Source organism: Electrona antarctica (assembly GCF_951216825.1).
Source record: "Electrona antarctica genome assembly, chromosome: 3".
NCBI lineage: Eukaryota > Metazoa > Chordata > Actinopteri > Myctophiformes > Myctophidae > Electrona > Electrona antarctica.
In genome coordinates, this window is record NC_136808.1 from 58,333,739 (window position 1) to 58,359,437 (window position 25,699).

General features: G+C 45.7%; 1 protein-coding gene across 6 annotated transcripts in view; it reads right to left on the reverse strand.

Moving 5' to 3' along the window:
- The window catches only part of LOC306920665 (protein kinase C-binding protein NELL1-like), a 424,011-nt gene that overhangs the window by 113,086 nt on the left and 285,226 nt on the right, over window positions 1-25,699 (reverse strand). For all 6 annotated transcript variants that reach the window (XM_079497477.1, XM_079497478.1, XM_079497476.1 and 3 more), the window contains one exon: window positions 17,949-18,071. In XM_079497477.1, coding sequence (XP_079353603.1) covers window positions 17,949-18,071 — 123 coding nt within the window. The remainder of the gene's footprint in view (window positions 1-17,948; window positions 18,072-25,699) is intronic.

Here is a 25,699-nt window from a genome sequence, read left to right on the forward strand (position 1 = left end):
TAGGGTGGTTAGGTTATGTAGTGCGTGGTGACTATAGGGTGGTTAGGTTATGTAGTGCGTGGTGACTATAGGGTGGTTAGGTTATGTAGTGCGTGGTGACTATAGGGTGGTTAGGTTATGTAGTGCGTTGTGACTATAGGGTGGTGAGGTTATGTAGTGCGTGGTGACTATAGGGTGGTTAGGTTATGTAGTGCGTGGTGACTATAGGGTGGTTAGGTTATGTAGTGCGTGGTGACTATAGGGTGGTGAGGTTATGTAGTGTGTGGTGACTATAGGGTGGTTAGGTTATGTAGTGCGTGGTGACTATAGGGTGGTTAGGTTATGTAGTGCGTGGTGACTATAGGGTGGTTAGGTTATGTAGTGCGTGGTGACTATAGGGTGGTTAGGTTATGTAGTGCGTGGTGACTATAGGGTGGTTAGGTTATGTAGTGCGTGGTGACTATAGGGTGGTTAGGTTATGTAGTGCGTGGTGACTATAGGGTGGTTAGGTTATGTAGTGCGTGGTGACTATAGGGTGGTTAGGTTATGTAGTGCGTGGTGACTATAGGGTGGTGAGGTTATGTAGTGCGTGGTGACTATAGGGTGGTGAGGTTATGTAGTGCGTGGTGACTATAGGGTGGTTAGGTTATGTAGTGCGTGGTGACTATAGGGTGGTTAGGTTATGTAGTGCGTGGTGACTATAGGGTGGTTAGGTTATGTAGTGCGTGGTGACTATAGGGTGGTTAGGTTATGTAGTGTGTGGTGACTATAGGGTGGTTAGGTTATGTAGTGCGTGGTGACTATAGGGTGGTGAGGTTATGTAGTGCGTGGTGACTATAGGGTGGTTAGGTTATGTAGTGTGGTGACTATAGGGTGGTTAGGTTATGTAGTGCGTGGTGACTATAGGGTGGTTAGGTTATGTAGTGCATGGTGACTATAGGGTGGTTAGGTTATGTAGTCGTGGTGACTATAGGGTGGTTAGGTTATGTAGTGCATGGTGACTACAGGGTGGTTAGGTTATGTAGTGCATGGTGACTATAGGGTGGTTAGGTTATGTAGTGTGGTGACTATAGGGTGGTTAGGTTATGTAGTCGTGGTGACTATAGGGTGGTTAGGTTATGTAGTCGTGGTGACTATAGGGTGGTTAGGTTATGTAGTGCGTGGTGACTATAGGGTGGTTAGGTTATGTAGTCGTGGTGACTATAGGGTGGTTAGGTTATGTAGTGCATGGTGACTACAGGGTGGTTAGGTTATGTAGTGCATGGTGACTATAGGGTGGTTAGGTTATGTAGTGCATGGTGACTACAGGGTGGTTAGGTTATGTAGTGCATGGTGACTATAGGGTGGTTAGGTTATGTAGTGCGTGGTGACTATAGGGTGGTTAGGTTATGTAGTGCATGGTGACTATAGGGTGGTTAGGTTATGTAGTGCGTGGTGACTATAGGGTGGTTAGGTTATGTAGTGCATGGTGACTATAGGGTGGTTAGGTTATGTAGTCGTGGTGACTATAGGGTGGTTAGGTTATGTAGTGTGTGGTGACTATAGGGTGGTTAGGTTATGTAGTGCGTGGTGACTATAGGGTGGTGAGGTTATGTAGTGCGTGGTGACTATAGGGTGGTTAGGTTATGTAGTGTGGTGACTATAGGGTGGTTAGGTTATGTAGTGCGTGGTGACTATAGGGTGGTTAGGTTATGTAGTCGTGGTGACTATAGGGTGGTTAGGTTATGTAGTGCATGGTGACTATAGGGTGGTTAGGTTATGTAGTCGTGGTGACTATAGGGTGGTTAGGTTATGTAGTGCATGGTGACTACAGGGTGGTTAGGTTATGTAGTGCATGGTGACTATAGGGTGGTTAGGTTATGTAGTCGTGGTGACTATAGGGTGGTTAGGTTATGTAGTCGTGGTGACTATAGGGTGGTTAGGTTATGTAGTCGTGGTGACTATAGGGTGGTTAGGTTATGTAGTGCGTGGTGACTATAGGGTGGTTAGGTTATGTAGTGCGTGGTGACTATAGGGTGGTTAGGTTATGTAGTGCGTGGTGACTATAGGGTGGTTAGGTTATGTAGTGTGTGGTGACTATAGGGTGGTTAGGTTATGTAGTGCGTGGTGACTATAGGGTGGTGAGGTTATGTAGTGCGTGGTGACTATAGGGTGGTTAGGTTATGTAGTGTGGTGACTATAGGGTGGTTAGGTTATGTAGTGCGTGGTGACTATAGGGTGGTTAGGTTATGTAGTGCATGGTGACTATAGGGTGGTTAGGTTATGTAGTCGTGGTGACTATAGGGTGGTTAGGTTATGTAGTGCGTGGTGACTATAGGGTGGTTAGGTTATGTAGTGCGTGGTGACTATAGGGTGGTTAGGTTATGTAGTCGTGGTGACTATAGGGTGGTTAGGTTATGTAGTGCATGGTGACTATAGGGTGGTTAGGTTATGTAGTGCATGGTGACTATAGGGTGGTTAGGTTATGTAGTCGTGGTGACTATAGGGTGGTTAGGTTATGTAGTGCGTGGTGACTATAGGGTGGTTAGGTTATGTAGTGCGTGGTGACTATAGGGTGGTTAGGTTATGTAGTCGTGGTGACTATAGGGTGGTTAGGTTATGTAGTGCGTGGTGACTATAGGGTGGTTAGGTTATGTAGTGTGTGGTGACTATAGGGTGGTTAGGTTATGTAGTCGTGGTGACTATAGGGTGGTTAGGTTATGTAGTGCGTGGTGACTATAGGGTGGTTAGGTTATGTAGTGCGTGGTGACTATAGGGTGGTTAGGTTATGTAGTGCGTGGTGACTATAGGGTGGTTAGGTTATGTAGTGCGTGGTGACTATAGGGTGGTTAGGTTATGTAGTGCGTGGTGACTATAGGGTGGTTAGGTTATGTAGTGCGTGGTTCCAGAGGTATATAGCTTTAGGATAGGCCTATCTCACAGAATTTCCCCGCCCCCTTAATACGCCCCCTTTCGGGGCTAGTGGTGATAGCGTGACGTCACTCCATAGACGCTACATGTTAACAGAGGTTATTTAAGAAGTCTACAACTTTTGTTTTCTCAAGGTAAGGTTTGTTCTATCTGTTCGAGCTGATTTACCATCTTGTTTGCTTCATAATAATATTGGTCTGTCACATTTTTACATTAGGAAATGTACTTAGATTCTCCAGAGAAAAAAGACGTGTAAATGCTAATGTTAAATGACACCACTATCTACCGGAAGGGGGCGTGGAAAGGGGGCTGTGAGATAGGCTTATTAACTAAGGAGCTGTGACAGAAGCTTAGTTGTGGCCAATTTTATGGTGGCCACAAGAGGAGTTTATACAGATGCAAGCAATGACAGGGGCGGCGGTGGCTCAGGGGTAGAGTGCCTGGATGGTAACCGTAAGGTTGCCAGTTCGAACCCGGGCTCCCGCAGAGTTACTGTCGAAGTGTCCTTGAGCAAGACACTGAACCCCTAATTGCTCCCGATGTGCTAATTGGTGCCTTGCATGGTTTCCGCTGCCATCGGTGTATGTATGTGTGTGTGAATGGGTGAATGTAATGCACAATCTCTGTAAAGTGCCTTGGATAAAAGGCGCTATATAAATGCACCATTTACCATTTATGTTATTGTGGCATGTTCCATGCTAATAACAGCAATACAATATACAACAAGATATGTGTAGAAAGCATGGCTGGATGAGAACTTCGCCCAAAAAGGCGAGGTCGCGTGCACGCATCCGCCTGGGTTGACGGCAGACTGCTGGGAAAGCGCTGGCGCTTTGGCATGACTATCAGCTGACTACCCCCCCCCCCCCCCCCCCCCGCACTATTCATTTCAAGTTGCTCAGTGGCGTTTTGAAGCACCCGGAAGACTCCCGGAAGTACCATCGGAAGTTAAGCCCGGACCTCAAATTTGAGGTCCGGGATGACGCACGTTATGCACATGACGTCACTGAACGTCCGTCCACCTCCATGAACGTGCTGCAGTTCCACTTCTCGCCAGTAGGTAGTGACAGCTTCAATGTTGGATAGCCTTACTAGGGGCTTGAGGCTTGGCCTACAGAAACAACAATACATCACTTCCGGAAGTGACCCGTTGATTATTTCGCGGATTTTGCTGGCACTGGTGCAAACACTCTGGCCTGGAGGGCTGAGCAGTATTGTGATAAGAAGAAGAAGCGTGAGCTGAACTGAATGAACTTCTAAATTTGCATACAAAAAATAAAAATAAATAGCGTCACAAGACGGCCATCTCTATCCATCTATTTATAAACTCTAATTTATAAAGTAATTTTAATGATGCACGTTATTATTATACAGCCAATCGGGAGACGGTCTGGGCGCGGTTTACACTCTAGCAGCGCCCTGGGGGGGGCGTGGCGTTCCAAGCATTCCAGTGCGATCCCAAATGACGCCACGTGACATGAGTGTGAGGTGTGGTCTGCAGGCCAGCCAGCCAGTCCTAGTTCACCCAAAAAAAGAAATGGTCGCATTTCTGAGCCAATAATTTGATGACTCAATTGGAGACTCTTTAAGTCTCTAGTCTCTAAGTCTCCTACCGGAGTCTCCGCCGGTCATCAAATTATTGACTTAGGAATGCGACAAAAACAAAAAAATCTCCATGAATTCAAGGCTCCATACTTGACAGAAAATATGTATTTTTTGCGGGGTTTGAACTACTCCTTCAAGCCCATTTTAATATCAGTTTAAGTGCTGTAACACAGTGGTTCCCAAAGTGGGGTCCGGGGACCCCCAGGGGTACCTGAGGGAGTTCCAGGGGGTCCCCAGCTAAATGATAGTTTGGAACCAAATGGACCATTAGGGGTCTGTAACTCAGAGAGTGTACTCTCAGAGTTAAAATATTGATTTTACAATACAAATTGGGGGTCCCAGAGATAGAAATGCCATTAAATGGGGGTCCGTAGACTAATGCATGTCACACTGGGGGTCCTTAACATTAAACAGGTTGAGAATCACTGCTAGAGCCGTAAAGATCTTCTCTTATGGGGGTCCCTGGCATATCTTTTCAAATGGGGGTCCGCGGGCTGATTAGTGTCAATTTGGGGGTCCTTGACATGAAAAGGTTTGGGAACCACTGGTGTAACAGGAGCTTGCTCAACTGTAACCATCCATGAGCCGTTGACCAAACAGCAGCTGTAGGGAAACCGTTGCCCAGTCAGAGTCCCAGACGGGACGTAGGTGGCCACAGATGGGACGTAGGTGGCCACAGATGGGACGTAGGTGGCCACAGATGGGACGTAGGTGGCCACAGATGGGACGTAGGTGGTCACAGATGGGACGTAGGTGGCCACAGATGGGACGTAGGTGGCCACAGATGGGACGTAGGTGGCCCACTGGTCACAGATGGGACGTAGGTGGCCCACTGGTCACAGATGGGACGTAGGTGGCCACAGATGGGACGTAGGTGGCCACAGATGGGACGTAGGTGGCCACAGATGGGACGTAGGTGGCCACAGATGGGACGTAGGTGGCCACAGATGGGACGTAGGTGGCCCAGTCAGAGTCCCAGATGGGACGTAGGTGGCCCAGTCAGAGTCCCAGATGGGACGTAGGTGGCCCAGTCAGAGTCCCAGATGGGACGTAGGTGGCCCAGTCAGAGTCCCAGATGGGACGTAGGTGGCCCAGTCAGAGTCCCAGATGGGACGTAGGTGGCCCAGTCAGAGTCCCAGACGGGACGTAGGTGGCCCAGTCAGAGTCCCAGATGGGACGTAGGTGGCCCAGTCAGAGTCCCAGACGGGACGTAGGTGGCCCAGTCAGAGTCCCAGACGGGACGTAGGTGGCCCAGTCAGAGTCCCAGATGGGACGTAGGTGGCCCAGTCAGAGTCCCAGACGGGACGTAGGTGGCCCAGTCAGAGTCCCAGACGGGACGTAGGTGGCCCAGTCAGAGTCCCAGACGGGACGTAGGTGGCCCAGTCAGAGTCCCAGACGGGACGTAGGTGGCCCAGTCAGAGTCCCAGATGGGACGTAGGTGGCCCAGTCAGAGTCCCAGACGGGACGTAGGTGGCCCAGTCAGAGTCCCAGATGGGACGTAGGTGGCCCAGTCAGAGTCACAGACGGGACGTAGGTGGCCCAGTCAGAGTCACAGACGGGACGTAGGTGGCCCAGTCAGAGTCACAGACGGGACGTAGGTGGCCCACAGATGGGACGTAGGTGGCCACAGATGGGACGTAGGTGGCCACAGATGGGACGTAGGTGGCCACAGATGGGACGTAGGTGGCCACAGATGGGACGTAGGTGGCCACAGATGGGACGTAGGTGGCCACAGATGGGACGTAGGTGGCCACAGACGGGACGTAGGTGGCCACAGACGGGACGTAGGTGGCCACAGATGGGACGTAGGTGGCCACAGATGGGACGTAGGTGGCCACAGATGGGACGTAGGTGGCCACAGATGGGACGTAGGTGGCCACAGATGGGACGTAGGTGGCCACAGATGGGACGTAGGTGGCCACAGATGGGACGTAGGTGGCCACAGATGGGACGTAGGTGGCCACAGATGGGACGTAGGTGGCCACAGATGGGACGTAGGTGGCCACAGATGGGACGTAGGTGGCCACAGATGGGACGTAGGTGGCCCACTGGCAACAATATTAGTCAACATTATTCTCCTATAACAGAGAACTGAGGTGCAGCGCAATCTCCAGGCATGACAGCCAAAGTGGGCCAGTTGAGGCAGACTGATTGATTGTGACGAGCACATCTGTCCTAGCCTATACTGTGGTCCCGGGAGAGCTGCATGGCGAGGATCCATCTGTCCTAGCCTATACTGTGGTCCCGGGAGAGCTGCATGGCGAGGATCCATCTGACGAGCACATCTGTCCTAGCCTATACTGTGGTCCCGGGAGAGCTGCATGGCGAGGATCCAGGAGAGCTGCATGGCGAGGATCCAGAGCCAGAGCTGGGGCAGAGGGGAAGGAATCACCCCATTGAGACATGCACCAGGGCGGCATTACAAATCCATGACTGAGCCCTATGGGAAAACCTAATAGGCTCAACCCCTGGTCGCAATCCTCCCCTAATAGGCTCAACCCCTGGTCGCAATCCTCCCCTAATAGGCTCAACCCCTGGTCGCAATCCTCCGACAAATCACTGGGCTTTACCAGAGTATCGAAATGTGCTGTGGCTCGAAATGAGGAGAGGCATGCCTAGTTTCTAGGCTGGATAAATTATGGATGGCAAAAACGATATCACGGCCCATAGCATTAGCAACGGCCTCACAAGGTCAATCACATACTCCTTAACCCATTCTGGACGGGAACCCCTTTTGGTGTTTTAACTAAGCATTATGTTCGATTCCCCGGACGGGCAGGAAAAATCTGGGTGGGGAAGTGATTGTCATCACTCACCCAACACCGCTGAAGTGCCCTTGAGCAAGGCACTGAACCCCCAACTGCTCCCCCTGGAGCTGCTTAGTGGCCAACAGTATAAGACTGTGGTTGTACTGGTCAGCTCCCAGGTTGTAATGTGTGTGTGTGTCTGTCTGTGTGTTTCTATGTGCAGGGCGTTGCTGAAAATGAGCACCTGTGCTCAGCTACTTCCCTGGGTAAATAAAGAATAAAAAAAAAAAAAAATTATACTTTAGCTATTGAAAAATAGCTAAAGTATGGCGCGCTATGAGCTTGTAGATCTGCTATTTTTGAAATATCGTGAAAATGAGGCACAAATCTTTGAATATATATTCTTTCAGAAGACTTTTTATTTTATTTCGACGTCAGGCCTAAATGGGTTAATCTTTATGATATTTTTACAATGTCCACATGCAGGGTGCCATGACGAAGAGCCCTCCCAATGTGAGAGGGAACAATCTGGAAGCATGGGAAATGTGTTGAAACCTTCAAGAACACAAAGACGGCTTCTGAAGTTGCCCGTGTATAGTATCAATATAGGAGTTATAATAATGAATTGCATTGAATGTGTAACTACTAGGGGTGTAACGATGCATTTTAACAGCGATACGATACATGGTTGACGATATTGGTTCATTATAGCGATACGATTCGATACGATTCAATGATTTGAAATCGATACAGTAACTATTTAGCAAAGACATGAAATCTCTGTGATGAAACGGAGAGATGATGAAACATGTGGATACTGGATAGTGCTGTTCTTTTAAGGGAAAATGTATGAATTTGGATATAAATAAGTAAACACAGTGATTCTCTGGAAAATACATAGACATTATATTAAAATAAGTAATTAAACCCCCCTTTTCTTAAAATTGCTAAATAGCATGTACAAAAGTATTGATCCATCCATCCATCCATCTTCAACCGCTTATCCGTAGTCGGGTCGCGGGGGCAACAGCTCCACCAGAGTGCTCCAGACTTCCCTCTCCAGAGCAACATTAGTGACTTCCTCCTGGGGGATTCCGAGACGTTCCAAGGCCAGTGAGTCGATGTGTTTCCTCCAACTGCGCCTTGGTCTGCCCCGGGGTCTCCTCCCAGTGGGATGTGCGTCGAGGACCTCCCTAGGGAGGCGCCCGAGAGGCATCCTAACCAGATGCCCGAACCACCTCAGCTGGCTCCTTTCCAGGTTTCCATAGTATTGATACAAACGATTATTTGCATTGAAAAACGATACGATACAAAGTCAATGTTGCGGTTTACATTTCGATATACTTCGATTCTTGAAATTAAAATCGATTTTTCGATGCAGTTACTATTATCGTTACACCCCTAGTAACTACAGTGCATCTTTCAGATCAGATTGGTTTGTGGAGACAAAGGGTTTTTAAATGTAGAGGATTTTGAGCGGTGAGTCTAAACAGCTGCATTGAGGACGAAGGACCAAATACAGTGGAGAATTTAAAAACATGTTTTTTTCGTCTGCAAGGTCGTTGGTCTTCTGCTTCCAATGAAGCACGTCAGTATGCAGACACCTTGAGTTCGACCTTTTTAGCTGATCCCAGTTGCAATGGTAAATGCACTTGCCTTTTGCCTTCAATGACATTAGTGGGTACGGAGCTACGGAGCAGTGGTGGCTCTTGGACCAATTTGTGAGAAGGCTGCCGTGATGTATGAGGGGACAGAGGAGAGGGAGAGGTGAGTCGATTGGCCAGCAGTGTCATACGGTAATGAGATCTCTGGGGCAGGCAAAAACAGAGGCTGATATTCTAACTCCCTCCCTCATGTAATACTAATTGGCCAGTCGAAGATGTAGCAAGGTGTAGCTGTATACAACCAGTAAATGTAATAACCTTCAAATGGGTCCACATCTTTGTTAACAAAAAGGTAATGGCTGAATTTATACGTATATTTCATTATGTTTTCATTTGCATGTTTTTCATGACTCCCAGCCAGAGGGGATAAATGTGAAGGTGGCAAAGCTGTTTCTGTCATGTGCAAATGGCCTGGTGCAAATGAGTGACTCGAGACATTGCACAGGCAGAAAGCACTTTGCAAATTGCACAGATCTCTTCCTAGACCTGCTTTCCACCTGCCACCTATCCTAATGCCTATAACGGTGAGAGAGTGCACGCACGCACGCACGCACGCACGCACGCACGCACGCACGCACGCACACACACACACACACACACACACACACACACACACACACACACACACACACACACACACACACACACACACACACACACACACACACACACACACACACACACACACACACACACACACACACACACACACACACACACACACACACACACACACACACACACACACACACCTTGCGGCTCTGACTGCAACATAATCAGTTTACACTGTGAGGTGATAGAGTGAGTGGGAGCTTATTTTCTGTCAGATCTAGTTGTAACAAGCGCTTGCACCTCTCGGCTGTATCCTGACACCTTTTAGAATCAATATTAAGATGTGGATGTTCCTGGTGTTGCTAAAATTAGTTTTGTTAACAATGTTCTATTGTGATGTCTGTATGTTTTTATGTTTTGGGGGACTACGGATGGAAATTAGCATTGGCTACATTTGGCACATTTACATAATCATGTGTATGTATTACTGTTAATTAACCCATTTTGACCTGAGATCAGATTCTAAAAATGTCTTCTACATCCTGACAGTTTTCTATGTCAGTCGTTCTTCGATTTAAAAAAAAATAGCAGACCTACAAGCTCATAGCGCGCCACTCGGTGGCACGCTTTGAGCTTGTAGATCTGCTATTTTTCAATAGCTAAAGCATAACATAATGCTAACACCAAAAGGGGTTCCCGCCCAAAATGCCTTAATGTGCATTGTCCCGACCAAATACACAATTAAACTTTAATAAAGTAAAAGTAAACTGTGAGCAAAAGAGTAAAACAAATCAGACCCGTCTGAAGTGAGTGGTGCTGTACTGTACTGTACTGTACTGTACTGTACTGTACTGTACTGTACTGTACTGTACTGTACTGTACTGTACTGTACTGTACTGTACTGTACTGTACTGTACTGTACTGTACTGTACTGTACAAGCCCTCCTCCCTGGCCTGTGTGTGTCTGTGTGTTAGGCTGTGCAACAGTGACACTTGGTGGTGAATAACGCTATTGTCGTGCTTGGACAGACAGACCCAGGGACACACATAGCTGTCGTTAGGAGTGGTTGCACCACTCAAATACTCCCCCAACGTTGGAGTCGATAGGTATTGGATAGTGTAAGACATACTGTAACTCTGCATATGATCCAACATATAATGGCTCTGGAATAAGCAGTACTCAGATTAATGATGGACAGCTGCTTTACTGATTAATGATGGACAGCTGATTAATGATGATTAATGAGCTGATTAATGATGGACAGCTGCTTTACTGATTTGGCAGGTGCAACTGGCTTGCTCGAATAATACGACTACATTGTTCAGATGTGTGAATGTTTAAAATGTTCACATTTGTTCAATATGGACATAACATAAGATAAACAATTAACATTTTAAATTCAATGACCACTCGTGCTGTGCTGCTCCATCAGAGACATCTTTAAATGCACAGTAGGAGCTTTCATTCACTGACAAACAGACTAAACTGTACACACTGTGCACTGCTTTGTTCACAGCTATGCTGCTAACTTCATACTTTGGATTCAAGAAGGCACACTCCACGGAAACTGCACTCCTCGCAGTCACAGAAGCACTACATGCTGCCCAGGCTGCTTCCCACTCTGCAGTCCTGATTCTCCTAGACCTATCGGCGGCATTTGACACAGTGAACCACCAGCTGCTCCTAGGCACCCTAGCTGATCTAGGCATCGGCGGGACGGCGCTGAAGTGGTTCTCCTCCTACCTCTCTGACCGGACTTACCAGGTTTCTTGGAAAGGTTTGCTATCATTTCCCCGCACCCTCCAAACTGGGGTCCCACAGGGATCTGTACTTGGTCCCCTCCTCTTCTCACTGTACACTAAATCCCTTGGCACCATCATCTCTGCTCACAATATATCCTATCACTGCTATGCCGATGACACACAACTGTTTCTATCCTTCCCCCCCTCTGCCACCCAGGTAGAAGAACGCATCACTGCATGCCTGGCTGACATCTCACAGTGGATGTCTTCCAACCACCTCAAGCTGAACCCAGACAAGACTGAGCTTCTGTTCTTCCCAGCTAAGTCCTGCCCTATGAGGGAGCTAACTATCTCCGTAGACAACGCCCTGGTAAAGTCTGTCCCGACAGCCAGGAACCTTGGTGTTGTCCTGGACAGTCAGCTCTCGTTCAAAACACACATCACAGCTGTCACTAGATCCTGTAGGTTTACACTCTACAACATACGACGAATTAGACCGTTCCTCACCCAGGAGTCAGCCCAGCTCCTAATCCAGACAACAGTCTTGTCAAAACTTGACTATTGTAACTCCCTCCTTACTGGCCTACCGGCATGTGCACTTAAGCCCCTCCAACTGATCCAAAATGCCGCAGCCCGCTTGGTCTTCAACCAGCCAAAATTCTCACACGTCACCCCCCTTCTCCGCTCCCTCCATTGGCTCCCGGTCGCTGCCCGCACAGAATACAAAACTCTGATGCTGGCATTCAAAGCAACCAAAGGCATGGCCCCTCCATATCTCACAAGTATGATCGTACCCTACAAACCCTCCCGCGCACTCAGATCAGCCAACGCAGGGAAGCTGGAGGTACCTTCACTAAAAACGCCGGGACAACGCTCCACACGTCCCAAACTCTTCTCCCTTCTGGCTCCAAAACTATGGAATGCACTTCCCATCACAGTCAGAACTGCAGCCTCACTCCCAATCTTCCGCCGTAGTCTGAAAACCCACCTCTTCAGACTCCACCATGGCCCGTAGCACTTGCCCTAGCCTAGCCCCTTAGATAGCACATTATGTAGACTTAGATAGTATTTTAAACAGACTTATAGCTTGTTACGTAGACAGCTCTAGAATTGCACTTTATGTAGTCATAGCACTTTATAGTACACATGTATAATATATTATATAGTATAGTATGTATAGTTTACATAGATACTCCACTGTTACGTTCTTAGTCTACGCATGATTCATGATAACTACTTTTTATATATGTGATGTATGCCAGGCTTTTGTTATTGCTTAATGTAAGTCGCTCTGGATTAAGAGCGTCTGCTAAATGCCTAAATTGTAAATTGTAAATTGTTTGTTTGCCAGTCACACTGGCACACATGCTCTCTCTCTCTCTCTCTCTCTCTCTCTCTCTAGATATTCAAGATATTCAGCACCGATTGATCTAACATGGATAGCCTACAGTAGCCTCCTTGTACTGCATTAGCCTACTATGTACAACGTTCTAAAATTGGACAGTTGAGTCCACATGAAGGCGATGAGCAGAGATCATTTGTCCATTAAGGCCTATTCATAGTCTGGATTTTCGGTGGTGAGGTGACCACCGCTCCGGTGGTGAGCTGACCACCGGAGCTGAAATAACGTTGAGCGGTGGTGAGTAAAAACAGAGAGAAGGGCTGGAGCGGTGGCGGTGGTTTGCTCTTCACCGCAGCTCGTGACGTCATGTTGTAGTTCGGTGGTCACCTAAACACCGAAAATCCAGACTATGTATGAGCCTTTACTCTCTCTGTTCTTTAGAAAAGTGTGCATGGCTTTAGTCTTTACCTACAACAGAAGGCTATGAGTTCCCATCACTAGCACAAGCCTAGCCAGAGCCTTCCATCTCCATAATACAACTAATTAAAAACTGGGGACAATGTACAAACAGGATGGTCGATTGACCATGTTATCAACTGAGTTGTTTGGAGGAACATGGACTGACGGGGAGTAGCCTAATCTTCATGGCTTCAGAATTAACTTGCCGCCGTGCCAATGTTCATTATCATAATCATCATAGCTTTTAGCTTAGATATTGATAAAGAAAGATATTGGTCATGGCTGTCATGGTTGCTGTGCTATTTCCGATCGGAAAACTATAGGTCAAACGGGGCTAGGTTGCCGTCATGTGTGTGCAGAAGCACGCTGGTGGTGTTTGTTGTTTGATTGCATGCCATGTGCTGCAGGCAGCTAGCAGCATCCAGCTGTCTGCTGTGCATCTGGATGTTTTTGACATGAATGTACATTATCCTCAATGCTTGTAAGCTCCACAGTTAACCATGTTAAAGCATAATGTAATGTCTATGGCCAGTATAACAAATAAGGTGGCCGTTACTGATGACTTACTTTATCACAAACAGTAGTGTCTCCACTTTGGAATCTGTTGTTGTCACATATATGAGATATGGAACATGAGTTATTACTGTATACCTCTATTATACCTCATTTTGTAGAGCAATGGTTTAACCCATTTTGACCTGAGATCAGATTCTAACAATGTCTTCTACATCCTGACAGTTTTCTGAATAAGCTATGTTTCTATGTCAGTCCTCAGTCGTTCTCCGATTTTTTCAAAAATAGCAGACCTACAAGCTCGTAGCGCGCCACTCGGTGGCGCGCTATGAGCTTGTAGATCTGCTATTTTTCAATAGCTAAAGCATAACATAATGCTGACACCAAAAGTGGTTCCCGCCTAGAATAGTCCAGAGGCTTAGTGCACTTTTTTAGGAGAATAGTGCACTTGCGGATAAAAGCGCCAAATTTTGTATGAGGCTTCTTTATGTCATGCTAAAGGATTTTAGCCTAGGAGCCCTTGTCAAATATCTATTTTAAATATCAAATTGCAAGACTATCAATATCAATGAAATATGTGAAATATGTGAAAATCCGCCTAGTATTTTTCAGACTATATACATCATAAAATGATCAGATTACTTCCAAATGTGATAAAGTTGACTTATTTTGACATTATTAAAGTCACAGAACATGAAATATCATCAATAACACCTTTATTGCAATGAAGAATACAAATTAATATGCATCATAGTGCGAAACATGTTATAGAGCTGTGCGCATTCTGCCTAGCTGTCACAATTGCATTTGCAAAGTGGGGAACAGTCCAAATTTGCATTGCTGCATTGGCAGGTATACAATACCTTTACAGGTGCATCTGATCAGCTCTCTGCAAGCTCTGGAAACCTTTGGAATGGTCAGTCAAACTAGCACCCATGACCCTTCTTCCTTGGCCCACCCATAGTTTTGTGGAGAAGGAATCATTTGATGGCTTTGTGTGCTGGTGGCTCAGATACCTGCTTGGTAGACTGCCCGTTTCACATGTGAGTGCACCCTGGGTGGGAGGTAATTTCTCTATCGTTCGATTTTGTTCACAGAAGAGTTATTTTCTTTTTTTGTTGATGGAGCTCAAAGGACTGGATTTGTCGTACAAAATTACTGTCAGTCTTTCAAGCTCCCGGAAGTGCTGGCAGTTGACAAATGTTTCTGTCGCAGCATCATAGGCTTGCCAGGTCCACCAAGCTGACTTCTTACCCTTTCCATTAATAGCCGGGGAGCGGGAATAGAGATGAACCTGTGATGTCATGACATACTTTTTATTTGTGTTTTTTCTATTCACTTGGTCATTAAGGAACACAGAATGAGAGGTCTGCTCTGACCAAATGAATAGAAAAAAAACACAAATAAAAAGTATGTTATGACATCACAGGTCCTCTCAAATTGTGGGTGACTGGCTCCCCGGCTATTAAGGCATATGTTGTCTCACAACCGGAATATGCGTGAAACATAGGCAGGGCTCGAGATTTGGGTTCCCCTATAGGCTATTGCAGTCTACCAAGCGGGCATCTGGGCCACCAGCACACGAAGCCACCAAGTGATTCCTTCTCCACAGAACTATGGGTGGGTTAAGGAAGAAGGGTCATGGGTGCCAGTTTGGCTGACCATTCCAGAGGTTTCCAGAGCTTCCAGAGAGCTGATCAGATGCACCTGTAAAGGTGACTGTAGTGTAGTACCTGAAAATGCAGTAATGCAAATTTGGACTGTTCCCCACTTTGCAAATGCAATTGTGACAGCTAGGCAGAAAGCACAGCTCTATAACATGTTTCACACTATGATGCATATCCTTGTACTATAATGGAAAGGGGGAGCAAACCAATATGTTTATCCGTCCGGCTTCTCCTACGAAACCTGGCAATTCTGCTCAGCAAGCCATCCTTGGAAGCAGTATAGGGGAAGGCCTCTCGGAGGACATGAACACCCTTTCTTCATACCTGAAGGACTGCCGCCTCAAGCTCAGTGGTGAGAAGACTGTAGCAACAATGTTCCACCTCTACAAAAGGGAAGCAACTCGCCAAATCAACATCATGGTCGACGGTGCCTGGCTGCAGTCCCAGTCCTCACCGACATACATGGAGTGAAGCTCGATAGAACACTGTCCTTTAAACAACACCTGGACAGTGTTAAGGGAAAGCCCGTGCCGCACTGATACAGCATCTAGCTGGCACCACGTGGGGAGTCACCACAAAGACACTGCGCATCTCCACCGAGGCCCTAGTTTTCCCTGCCGCTGAATACTGTGCCTCAGCCTGGATGGACCATGTCCAAAAGCTGGACATGGTCTCTGGATGCCTACGAGCCACGCCAACCAACCAACTGCCAGTCCTTGCTGGAATCGCCCCAGCAGAGGTCAGGCGAGAAGCAGCCAGACTGGCCCTCACTCGGAAGGCACAGTTGAGAAAATCTCACCTCCTCCACAAGGTCGTCACGGAGACACCACAGCGTACGCATCTCAAGTCCCGGCGGCCCTTTGCCACACAGGCCCAGGAACTGCTCGGCACAACACCAGCCGACACCTCCAAGGCTTCCTGGGTGAAGGCAAGATGGAGGGACCAGTGGAAGGCAGCAGATCCTTCCAGGCTTCACTACTACATCGAGGATCTCACAGATGTTCCTGGCCAGCGCCTCCCCCGCAGGGAGTGGACAACCTTCAACCGCCTGAGGACGGGTGTGGGACGCTTTGGTGCATCCATGCAGAAGTGGGGTCTCACAAACAGTGCCCACTGAGAATGTGGGGATCATATACGACAGAATAACAAATTCTACATGCCACAGGAATCCATCTGCACTACATTGCCTCCGCTCACCTGTCATATGTATTGTACAAATATTGCTTTTGTGTGCCATACTGTTATTGTGCAACATTTTGCTGTGACGCAAATTATATCACAATTTCCACATTCACCGACCCCTCCCTTTTTCACTTCACACACACACACACACACACACACACACACACACACACACACACACACACACACACACACACACACACACACACACACACACACACACACACACACACACACACACACACACAGCAGCACGGTATGGTACAGTACAGTATGGTACGGTACGGTAACGTACAGTCTGGTACAGTATGGTACAGTAACATACAGTATGGTACAGTAACATACAGTATGGTACAGTACAGTACAGTGTGGTACAGTCTGGTACAGTGCAGTATGGTACAGTACAGTGCAGTATTGTACAGTACGGTACAGTATGGTACAGTACAGTACGCTACAGTATGGTTCCGTATCGCACCCAAAATGTAGTCTGACTGAACAAGTGGGCACCCTGCACAAGTGGCCACCCGGACAACTGGCCACCTGGATAGTGTGGCGCGAGACCGTCCTATGGCCGGTCGAGTTCTAGTTCATTTGTATGTATTCTTCATTACAATAAAGGTGTTATTGATGATATTTCATGTTCTGTGACTTTAATAATGTCAAAATAAGTCAACTTTAACACATTTGAAAATAATCTGATCATTTTATGATGTATATAGTCTGAAAAATACTAGGCGGATTTTCACATATTTCACATATTGCATTGATAATAATGTCTTGCAATTTGATATTTAAAATAGATATTTGACAAGGGCTCCTAGGCTAAAATTCAATAACTGACCCTAACGAACCATCATGCAAAAAATTACGCTTTTATCCGCAATTGCACTATCCTTTCACTAAGCCTCCGGACTAGAATGGGTTTAACTGCTACTTGTAGGTATGGAATGGATGTTAAAAAATGCCATTACGCCTGCAGTCAACATCAGAGTTGTGTGCAGAGTGACAAATAAGAAAGGTAATATCACATACATAGAATAGAACAGTAATACAGCAAATAGAAGAACCTTCAGCTATACTGTGGCGTGGCGTGTCCCAGTAGAATAAAGCTCACCGAAAAGGTCACTTAATATGACATCATTCACATCATCACATGATCATATTCGTTTAACAAAATAAGAACCTTTTCCATCCTTCCCGTCCCTCCTTATCTCGATGAGCGATAAAGCAACACTAAGCAAAATAAATAATAATACAAAATAAATTGTTGAGGTCAATATCTGCCAAGTCCAGCCTGTCTTGAATATAAGCTGTCCACGCAGGTGGAAACACACAGAGGGAAGGCTTAGCAGTCAGAGCAGTGTCTGTGAGCACCGAGCAGGCGTAGAGATATGATGGAGGAGGCGATGGAAACAGAGGACAGGCTGACGAAGCCACTCGTAAAAAATCAATTGAACATCATCCCCACAGCAGCTGGCATACCCTGTGAGGAGAGGCCAAGGAGAGGAAGCTACCGCCCTCCATATATAACAGAGGTGACGGAGCAGTCAGGGAAGCTGTGGGGGTTCCTCTGTGAGGGCCTTACCTCTGCAGATGGTGCCATTTCCCACGTAGCCTGGCTTACAGGTACACAAATGGCCTCTGATGGTGTTGGTGCAGATGGCGCTCTCGTCACATGAACTCTGGCCGCTGGCGCATTCATCGTGCTCTGGGGGAGAGAGAGTGTGTGCACGGTCAGATCGGCCACGTGCACTGTGTGTGTGTGTGTGTGGGTGCTCTGTGTGTGTGCGGGTGCTCTGTGTGTGTGCGGGTGCTCTGTGTGTGCGGGTGCTCTGTGTGTGCGGGTTATGTGGAAAAAGGAAGCGAGAGACATTTTAACCACTTGAACCACATCATCTGTATTATATAGGCCTATTCTGGGGGGAATATTAGCCGAACATAGCACTGTACTACTACTGTACAAGCTTACAACGAGTCGCGTTGTGGCACGTTGTGAGCTTGTAGATCGGCTATTTCTTGTAAAGAGATTTGGTGTCGACGGATAAGGTCCAAGTACAGTTGCAACTCCATTTCACTAAGAATAGAGGGTTTAAAGGTGGCTCTACCAAACAGACTACTACCGACTGGCAGTCGAATGAGGTCGGGATGGCCAGAGTTGGTTGGAAGGTGTGGGAAAAATGTGCACCTGAGAACGGACACCGACAGATGGTCTACAAGTATATGGTGCTAAAAATAACCTATGGCTTGAGGACCTTGAGGACCTTGCACATGTAAACAGAGCTGGTACCTTTAAACAGATCTTAAATCTGAGTTTTTAGTCCTGAGAAAATAATGTCCCAAAGTGACTGCAAATAATTGCTGCTATTTGTTTCAAAGAAAGCTTTATACCCTGTTATAACATGTATATAACGATGCAATGTGACATAGCTCTGTTTGCAAAATGCTGTACCCCCTCCAACTGTATATACTTTCCCCATTTTAAACTGTTTTGGCAATGTAAACGTTTGTTTTCTCATGCCAATAAAGCTCATTTGAATTGAATTGATGTATTTTTCAGCAACAAACACATGAAGACGCTTAAATCATTCTGGGGAATGATAAAGAGAAACGACTGCAGCGTGCTCAGGGCATTGGCACATGGTTATCTGAATTTAGACTATTTTGGTGTAGCCGATACAGTATATATTTTGTATTTAATGTTAATTAAACGCTTTGCCTAAAAAAAATGGCAACTAAAAAATACGGGGAAGCAGCGTTTTGCTTCTACGGGCCGACGGCGTGGAACAAACTCCCACTGTACCTTCGACAGGCAGCCTCTGTAGACATTTTTAAAGCGCAGCTCAAGACCCACTTCTACACTCTTGCTTTTAATTGATCTTTTAATTTTTTGTTATTCATGTCCTCACTGTATTGCATTACTGCTCTTGTTTTTTAATGTTTATGCCTTGCTTTTCTTTCTTTTTTTCTCCATTGCTCTGTAAAGCACTTTGAGCTGCATTTTATGTCATGAAAGGTGCTATACAAATAAAGTTTTATTATTATTATTATTATTAAAACAATACACACTGCGTGCCTGCACCAAGCGCAATGCTTGGCTGTGTGCGCACAGGGCCATATCATTTTGGCCATTATCAATAGGCCATTATCAATAGGCCTATAATATAATGCATAGATTTTACAGACCATTTTCACCCTAAAGAAAAGGAGCACAGTCAGTAGCTCTATTGTGTTGTGTTTGAGCTGCGATGCCATTCATTGAGTTTGATTCATTTATTGCCCAGGAAATCAAGAACGGATTACAAAAGCAGGGTTTTCTATACTAAATATTGTCTTTATATCACAGTGCTATGCATGGATACCGAAAGCGTGGCCACCTAAACATTGTGGGCACCTTCATTAGTATACATACACGTATATGATCATTATCTGACCTGATTTTACCCTTCAACTTCTTGTTTATGCCCATAATGACTTTGTAGCAATTCGTAGCAATTGTAGAAATATTAGGCCTTAAAAGTCAACTGTTCAAACATGTTCAAATAATGTATACTTTACATAAGGTACTTCAGATAATTATCCAAATTATTATTACCTTTTAACATTTTGTAAAAAATATCTAATGTATCATCGTGGTGCCAACTATATTTAGGTGCCCATGCAGTGATGTAAATAGGTTTTCAATGTAATGAGTCCCGGGATGCAGGGATGGTCTTTTAGATGAGTCCCAGGGACATTTTATGAGTCCCACTTCAACGATGTTACGAGTCATATTTTGCCATTTTTTACAAATTGCAGCATTTAACTCCCATTTCATTTTATATGGTTATAATGTGGTTATATTATCCATGTAGAAAACAGAAGAAGAAATTATTATTATAACTAAAGCTAGCAAAATAAACTAGAATAAAAAACAGTACAGTAGTACAGTAGTTCATCCTGTGGATGCAGAGGTCGTTGTTTTATTGCGTCCCTTAACTATAAACTGCATTTTGGGATGCAAAATGCACCCTATTTTAATCCCTGCCCATGCAGTTACCCTACTGTATATACATACCAACACATGGAGAATAATTTTAAGGGCCTACAAAAGCCTGTTTGCGTACACATTGCATGCTACATTCACTAATAGTTAATCCTTTGAAGTAAAACTTAATGAGGCTGCTCTGTAATTGACTCGGGGTCTACCCCAATCCCTGCTATGGTAATATGACAAGATTAAAAAAAAAGAATAAGCCGAAAGAAATCTAAACGCATACATTTTTCAAGAGCGCAAATCATAACAACATTAATTAACCATTACGGATCCTTTGTTGATGGTAAATGCTGCTTTAAAAGGTTCTTAGAAACATGTTTATTGATTCAAGTTCATAACAGGTCCAATGTAAGCAGTTAATGTCGCTTCATTAACATCCTAATCCTAAACAGATCGTGGAGGGTGACAGACATTTGCCTTAGAGCTACATTTTGATGACTGCCGAGTGGGCGGTGAATGGGTGATTGACACCAGACTGCTATGATTCCTTATACAAATCGTATTAACTACAGATAATCTCTCTGTGAAGCAGGGCTGTGTGCTTTGCTCGTGTTCCACCAATCAAACAGTTAGGACCTGGCCTTTTGGGTTCCTCTCCTCAATTGCTCCGCCCGCACGCTCGTCCGCACTCACGCACACATGCACGCACGCACGCACGCACGCACGCACGCACGCACGCACGCACGCACGCACGCACGCACGCACGCACGCACGCACGCACGCACGCACGCACCGCATCAATATACAAAAACCATGGAAGTCATGACTAATGCATTTCAACTTAATTAACGATAGGCACTTATGAGGGCCTCGAGCAACCAGAAGACATTATTTAGCACTTTCCTCTAAAGGATTTCCAGCCTTGCATCAAACTATAAAGAGGCGATTAAAAGTCGGCAGCCCGAACGGGGTGCAAGGGTTTATAGAAGGGATGTGAAACGTAGAGGGAGCTTTAAAAGGACCATTTCAGTCATTTTCAACCTATCGTCATGTAAATTGTCCTCACTAATGCTCATTATAATATGGTACCATTAATCTCTACTCAGTCTGTGTCTTAGGCTGTGGATGGCTCAGAAACCCAAGCTAACAGAAATAAATGGCAGGCTTTCTATTCCTGTAAAGTTAGTTCATGCAACAGAAGCCATTGTTCTTGCATTAATAAAACATAAAATAAAATACTGTAAGACAACGACCCCCATTTTTCAAGACTCACTTGTGGAAAAAGAACATTGAATGTCAAATAGTCTCTAGTCCCCGATTAAAAATACGACCCTGTTTTTTGGGGGATATTTCCATTGGAAAAACGTATATAGTTATATTCAGCACAATAGGGTACATCTTATCTTGTTTGAAATGACCAAATCTGCCTACTGAGATACAGAGTAAATAGACAATAATGTTGCCATATTATAATGAGTATATAGTAAGGTCCTGTTAGTGATGTGGTCCATTAATGGGAGCATTACGGGGGACGTTTAAATATTCATCCAGAGTTGTGGTTCAGCGTCTCTGCATAACAGCTGGTAGGATGAAAATACCATCACTCCACTCTCTCTCTGAACAGAGAGCCTGTGGATGAGCTGATTGTATGTATCTATTTATTAATTTATTACTTTTCTCAGGTTTTTATAGTCTTAGTGTTATTTTTATTGCTCGTATACATTTTATGTTCAGTATATGCATTTGTTTTACTTGGCAGCGATACTTTTACTTGCTTATTCACAAATAATGTTTGTGGTACACACACTGTTAGACTGTGTTTAGGTGCTACACACTAGACTGTTAGACTGTGTTTAGGTGCTACACACTAGACTGTTAGACTGTGTTTAGGTGCTACACACTAGACTGTTAGACTGTGTTTAGGTGCTACACACTAGACTGCTAGACTGTGTTTAGGTGCTACACACTAGACTGTTAGACTGTGTTTAGGTGCTACACACTAGACTGCTAGACTGTGTTTAGGTGCTACACACTAGACTGTTAGACTGTGTTTAGGTGCTACACACTAGACTGTTAGACTGTGTTTAGGTGCTACACACTAGACTGCTAGACTGTGTTTAGGTGCTACACACTAGACTGCTAGACTGTGTTTAGGTGCTACACACTAGACTGCTAGACTGTGTTTAGGTGCTACACACTAGACTGTTAGACTGTGTTTAGGTGCTACACACTAGACTGCTAGACTGTGTTTAGGTGCTACACACTAGACTGCTAGACTGTGTTTAGGTGCTACACACTAGACTGCTAGACTGTGTTTAGGTGCTACACACTAGACTGTTAGACTGTGTTTAGGTGCTACACACTAGACTGCTAGACTGTGTTTAGGTGCTACACACTAGACTGTTAGACTGTGTTTAGGTGCTACACACTAGACTGTTAGACTGTGTTTAGGTGCTACACACTAGACTGTTAGACTGTGTTTAGGTGCTACACACTAGACTGCTAGACTGTGTTTAGGTGCTACACACTAGACTGTTAGACTGTGTTTAGGTGCTACACACTAGACTGTTAGACTGTGTTTAGGTGCTACACACTAGACTGTTAGACTGTGTTTAGGTGCTACACACTAGACTGCTAGACTGTGTTTAGGTGCTACACACTAGACTGCTAGACTGTGTTTAGGTGCTACACACTAGACTGCTAGACTGTGTTTAGGTGCTACACACTAGACTGTTAGACTGTGTTTAGGTGCTACACACTAGACTGCTAGACTGTGTTTAGGTGCTACACACTAGACTGCTAGACTGTGTTTAGGTGCTACACACTAGACTGCTAGACTGTGTTTAGGTGCTACACACTAGACTGTTAGACTGTGTTTAGGTGCTACACACTAGACTGCTAGACTGTGTTTAGGTGCTACACACTAGACTGTTAGACTGTGTTTAGGTGCTACACACTAGACTGTTAGACTGTGTTTAGGTGCTACACACTAGACTGTTAGACTGTGTTTAGGTGCTACACACTAGACTGCTAGACTGTGTTTAGGTGCTACACACTAGACTGTTAGACTGTGTTTAGGTGCTACACACTAGACTGTTAGACTGTGTTTAGGTGCTACACACTAGACTGTTAGACTGTGTTTAGGTGCTACACACTAGACTGCTAGACTGTGTTTAGGTGCTACACACTAGACTGCTAGACTGTGTTTAGGTGCTACACACTAGACTGTTAGACTGTGTTTAGGTGCTACACACTAGACTGCTAGACTGTGTTTAGGTGCTACACACTAGACTGTTAGACTGTGTTTAGGTGCTACACACTAGACTGTTAGACTGTGTATAGGTGCTATATGCAAATAACGTTCTTACTAGTCTTATTATTACCAGTAAGACGCCCTGAGGGCGAGAAGCGACCTTGCCCTAAAGGGTGAGGTCACGTGGTGTGACCATATATGGAGGTGTGATGTCACGTGGCGTGACCATATATGGAGGCGTGGGGTGACTAATGGACGGACGGACGGACGGACGGACGGACGGACGGACGGACGGACGGACGGACGGACGGACGGACGGGAGATGCAGGTTTTCATAGTAAATGTGACCTACGGTCACAATAAATACTAACATAAGGTGCTAGATGGATTGCTGGTCGGCTAGCTGAATGGATGAATGGACGGACAGATAGATAAATGGATGCAGTCCAATAAATCTCCAAGGATGACAGCACTGTTCTGTGAGTGCAACCTGTCTCTGTTGAGTTGTGTTTAATCAGGGGCTATTATCAGGTGATGTGGTGTCAGGCCCTGTCGGGGCATGTGGAGGTTGACCCTGGATCAAAGGGATAATGATGTATAATCACAGACCATCGGAACCATGGAGAGCAACCCTCACACAGCCCGCTTGGCTTGTACAACGTTGACATGTTCAGAGAAAACAAACAGATGGCGAGATGGATCACTAGGACCTGCACAAATGTTATATTTCTATGCAATGAGAGATATCTGGAGGATTATGCAATAACTGTGGTTATTTATGTAACATTTAAGCGAGTAATTACGCTTTAGGAGAAGCATCTCTGATGCTGATTAAAACAGAAAACATCTTTCATACACTCACGTGACTATTCATAGTGGAGTTTCAAGGTCAAAGGTCGAGGCCCACCGGGTCCCTGACCCAGGGGCCCCGCTCATATGTAAGGAGCTGACAACCTAGGTTGCCTTATGTGCTCCGACTCGACCATCCTGGCCTAACCCCCTTAAGTAACCCGACCCCTTGGGTAAAGGACCCTCAGCAACTTGAAGGACTACATGAGCCACCGAGGGCTCAGTAACGTCCAGGTTATAAAACCTTAGTCGCAAAGGTCAAAGGCGACGACCAGTTCGCCGCCAAACTGCCTCATCAGATGGAAACTGAAAGTAAACCTTGCTACGCTAGAGGCAGCTGTGACATCACTTACTGTAGATGAATGAAACAGATTAAACTATTCAGAACGAATCAATCAAATTTAGGATGCAAAAGACAGAGATTATTACACAATGATGTGGGCTTTTTCTTCTAGCATCCAGCATACCTACGTCACTTCTTGCCTATTAAAGGAAACTGACATCATAATCGAGGCTCTAGGGACCTTTTGATAAATGATGTATAGGCTTATCTACTGGCCCGCTTGCTTCACCTCATTTTAATAAATGAGACGGGCTTATCGGTTTGATCTGTTTTTTTATTGGATATAAACGGTGTAGTGATGTAAGACTACATTATCGCCTAATATCTGCTTCATGTAAAATAAATAGTGCTGATAGTCAGTACAGACACACATTAGATAAGTATCCTAATGACTTTTAACACATTCAATCACCTCAATCTGAGCCTCGATTCCGAGAAAAACGCTGCTAAAGATGGCTCTTATAATGGAAGTGGACGGCGGGGAAACATTTCATTGACGGACAACAGCGGAAGCGAGCGTTGCCTATAGCGACGGAGAAGCTACTATACGGTAAACACCTATAGAAGAGGCTATTAACCCCCCAAAACACGTGAAGGACGTCTTTGGCAGCAAGTGCCTTTGGAAAAAAATACTTAAATCTGCGAAAACTCCACAGTCCTGGCTCCCTGCAGCAACCTGCCATCACAGCAAGCGGCTGGTCAAAACTCCACAGTCCTGGCTCCCTGCAGCAACCTGCCATCACAGCAAGCGGCTGGTCAAAACTCCACAGTCCTGGCTCCCTGCAGCAACCTGCCATCACAGCAAGCGGCTGGTCAAAACTCCACAATCCTGGCTCCCTGCAGCAACCTGCCATCACATCCCTTGTGACACCATGACCTTCCTGACCAAGTGAGGGCTGCCCTGATTTGTGTCCCATC